Genomic DNA, 2,726 nt, shown 5'->3' on the forward strand with positions numbered 1-2,726 from the left:
GGTGGCTGTACTCTTCTTGGAGGGCCACTTGAATAACCTCTTCAAGGGTGGTTGACTGCACCCGGAATAGCTGAGTGCGCGCTGTGCCCACTTGAATAACCTCTTCAAGGTTGCTTGACTGCACCCGGAATAGCTGAGTGCGCGCCGGGCCCACTTGAATAACCTCTTCAAGGTTGCTTGACTCCACCCGGAATAGCTGAGTGCGCGCCGGGCCCACTCGAAGGCCGTCCATGAACACTGTCACCTTGATGTGTTCGTTCAGTGGGTTGCCCACTAGGGATGCCTTAAGCTCCCGCATCTCTTGGATGTCCTCGTGCAGCTCGCGCTTCCCTAGTTGGCATGAGAGGAAGCGCGAGCGCAGGCGATACTCGTATTTTGCCGGGAGGAACGCGGCTCGAAGCTGCTCACACAGCTGAGCCCAGGATGTGAAACATCCCGCGTGTACACCCGTAATCCTAGTATCCGTCGCATTCGTGACATTGTCCATTGCCCAGGTAACACGTCGTCTTGGCTCTTTAGTCGTCATTGCGTCCTTTGTGTTGACTGTCGCGATTAACCTGGCCTGTCGTTCGTTATCGCCGTTGTGATCTTCATCATGACGCGTCATCATCGCACTCGGACTTGCATCTGACGCCGGCTTTGACATCACTTGGTCTTCCGCGATGTTGTCCGTGTTCAAAGTTTTATCCACTGTCGACATCGTGTTCACATTCTTGTCCTCTGTCATCATCTCGTCGCGTGCCTTGCGTTCTGCATCCTCTTGACGTCTTCTTGCCGCTCTTGTCATTGGTCGTGATGATACTATCGACACTGGCTGCTCAACAACCTTCCGTTGCCTCGTAGCTCTTGCGTCTGTCATCGTTCTTGGTCGTGTTGTTTTCTTTGATGTTGTGCTTTGTGCTAGCTCGCTTTCTTTGTGTTCCTCGTTGATAGGGTTGTCCTCTCTGGCCCTTACCGCCGAAACCTCTTTCATTAGCTCGCCGCCTCCATCAATACTCGTTCGCACCTCTTTTGTTGTGTTCACTGGCGTCGTGGTCACTTCGACGTCGCCTGTGCCTTCTTCAGTCGTGCCTTCATTTCCGTCGTGGCGCTGTACTCCGAACGTCGCTGTCGTAGTATCACCGTCGTTGTAGAGTGACAATGGTTCCATCGTTGTGCTCTCCGTCATCGCCAACTCCTCGTGCATACCTTCAAAGGCCTCGTTGTTTCTCGGGTGTTTGTCATCCGTACATCTGGACGTAACTACCGCCTCGTCCCGCCAGTCACCGTCCTCACACCGCGATTTGTGACCCTCTGACCGTCCTTCTTTGACTACGCGTCGCCTTCCTCTCCTTCTTTTTCCAGCTGCTGCCAAAACTTTTACCGGAGAGCGAGATAGCGCATCCGCTACCATGTTCGTACTGCCTGGACGATATTCTACTTCAAACTCATATTCTTGAAGAGTAAGAGCCCAGCGATGCAACTTTCCAGTTAGATTCGTACTCGTCATTAACCACTTCAGCGCTGCATGATCTGTGACGATTACAAATTGTCTTCCATGGAGGTAAGGTCGGCATAACTTAATAGACCACACAACCGCAAGACACTCCAACTCTGTGATTCCATAATTTGCTTCTGTGTTGCTATTCACCTTACTTGCAAAAGCCACGGGTTGCCATCCCTTGCCTTGATTTTGCATGAGGCATGCACCGAGCCCAATCTTGCTAGCATCAGTTACCAACCTAAAAGGTAGTCGGAAATCAAATTCACCAACAATGGTTTGCGCGTTAAAATGACTTTCACAAGCTCAAATGCTGCTTCTTGCGCTTCCGTCCATTCCCAATTAGCATCTTTCCGCAAATGTTTGGTTAATGGAGCCATCATAGCGCCAAATCCTTCTACAAAGCGTCTGTAATACCCAGCCAAATGTACGAAACGCTTAATCTCCACAGCATCTTTAGGTCGCGGAAATTCTCGTACCGCTGTCACCAACCTATCCAGTGGGCGAACTCCCTCAGAACTTAATTCGTGTCCAAGCTATTCCATGCTTTCAGTCGCGAATCTGCAGTTCTTCAGTCGTAGAGTAAGACCAGCAGCTGCTAAACGCTGCAATACACAAGTCACTTCCACTACATGCCGTTCTATCCCACCACGAGTGTAAATTACGATGTCATCTAGGTAAACTAAGCATGTGATCCACGTTAGACCTCGTAGAACGCTATTTATCATTCTTTGGAACGTTGATGGCGCATTAGTAAGTCCAAAAGGCATTCGGACGAACTGATACAATCCTTTTTTCGTCGTAAAAGCTGTCTTCTCTTTATCTTTAGCCGCTACTCGAATTTGCCAATACCCCGATCTTAAATCTAGAGTCGTAAATAAGACCGCTCCACCCAATGCTTCCAAAGTTTCATCGATTCTTGGTAAGGGGTAGACATTTTTTCGTGTGATCTTATTCAGAGCCCTGTAATCCACACAGAACCGAATCTCGCCGTCCTTCTTTCTTACCAGAACGACAGGAAATCCCCAAGCGCCATTGCCCTCTTCAATCACGCCTGCACCCAACATCTTCTTGACGTTCGACTCAACCACTGTGTCTTCCGTTTGTGCGAGTCGCCTTCGTTTCAGTAGAATAGGAGCAGCATTTCCTGTATCTATATGATGTTCGACGTTGAGTGTTGTAGCTGGTGGACAATCGCCTTTGTCCGTCACCTGCTCCCTGTAAACTCTTAATAGACGCTTCATGA

The 2,726-nt window shown here is 49.6% G+C and overlaps 1 protein-coding gene across 1 annotated transcript in view; it reads right to left on the reverse strand.

The window, feature by feature from the left end:
• Nucleotides 1-41: 41 nt before the first annotated feature.
• Nucleotides 42-2,726, reverse strand: part of PPTG_23664 (hypothetical protein) — a gene marked incomplete at both ends in the record, with an annotated part of 6,535 nt that continues 3,850 nt past the window's right edge. The window contains 2 exons of the mRNA XM_008912325.1: nt 42-81; nt 183-1,512. Of these exons, the coding sequence (XP_008910573.1) occupies nt 42-81; nt 183-1,512 (1,370 nt within the window). The remainder of the gene's footprint in view (nt 82-182; nt 1,513-2,726) is intronic.

Source organism: Phytophthora parasitica (assembly GCF_000247585.1).
Source record: "Phytophthora parasitica INRA-310 unplaced genomic scaffold supercont2.46, whole genome shotgun sequence".
Classification (NCBI taxonomy): domain Eukaryota; phylum Oomycota; class Peronosporomycetes; order Peronosporales; family Peronosporaceae; genus Phytophthora; species Phytophthora nicotianae.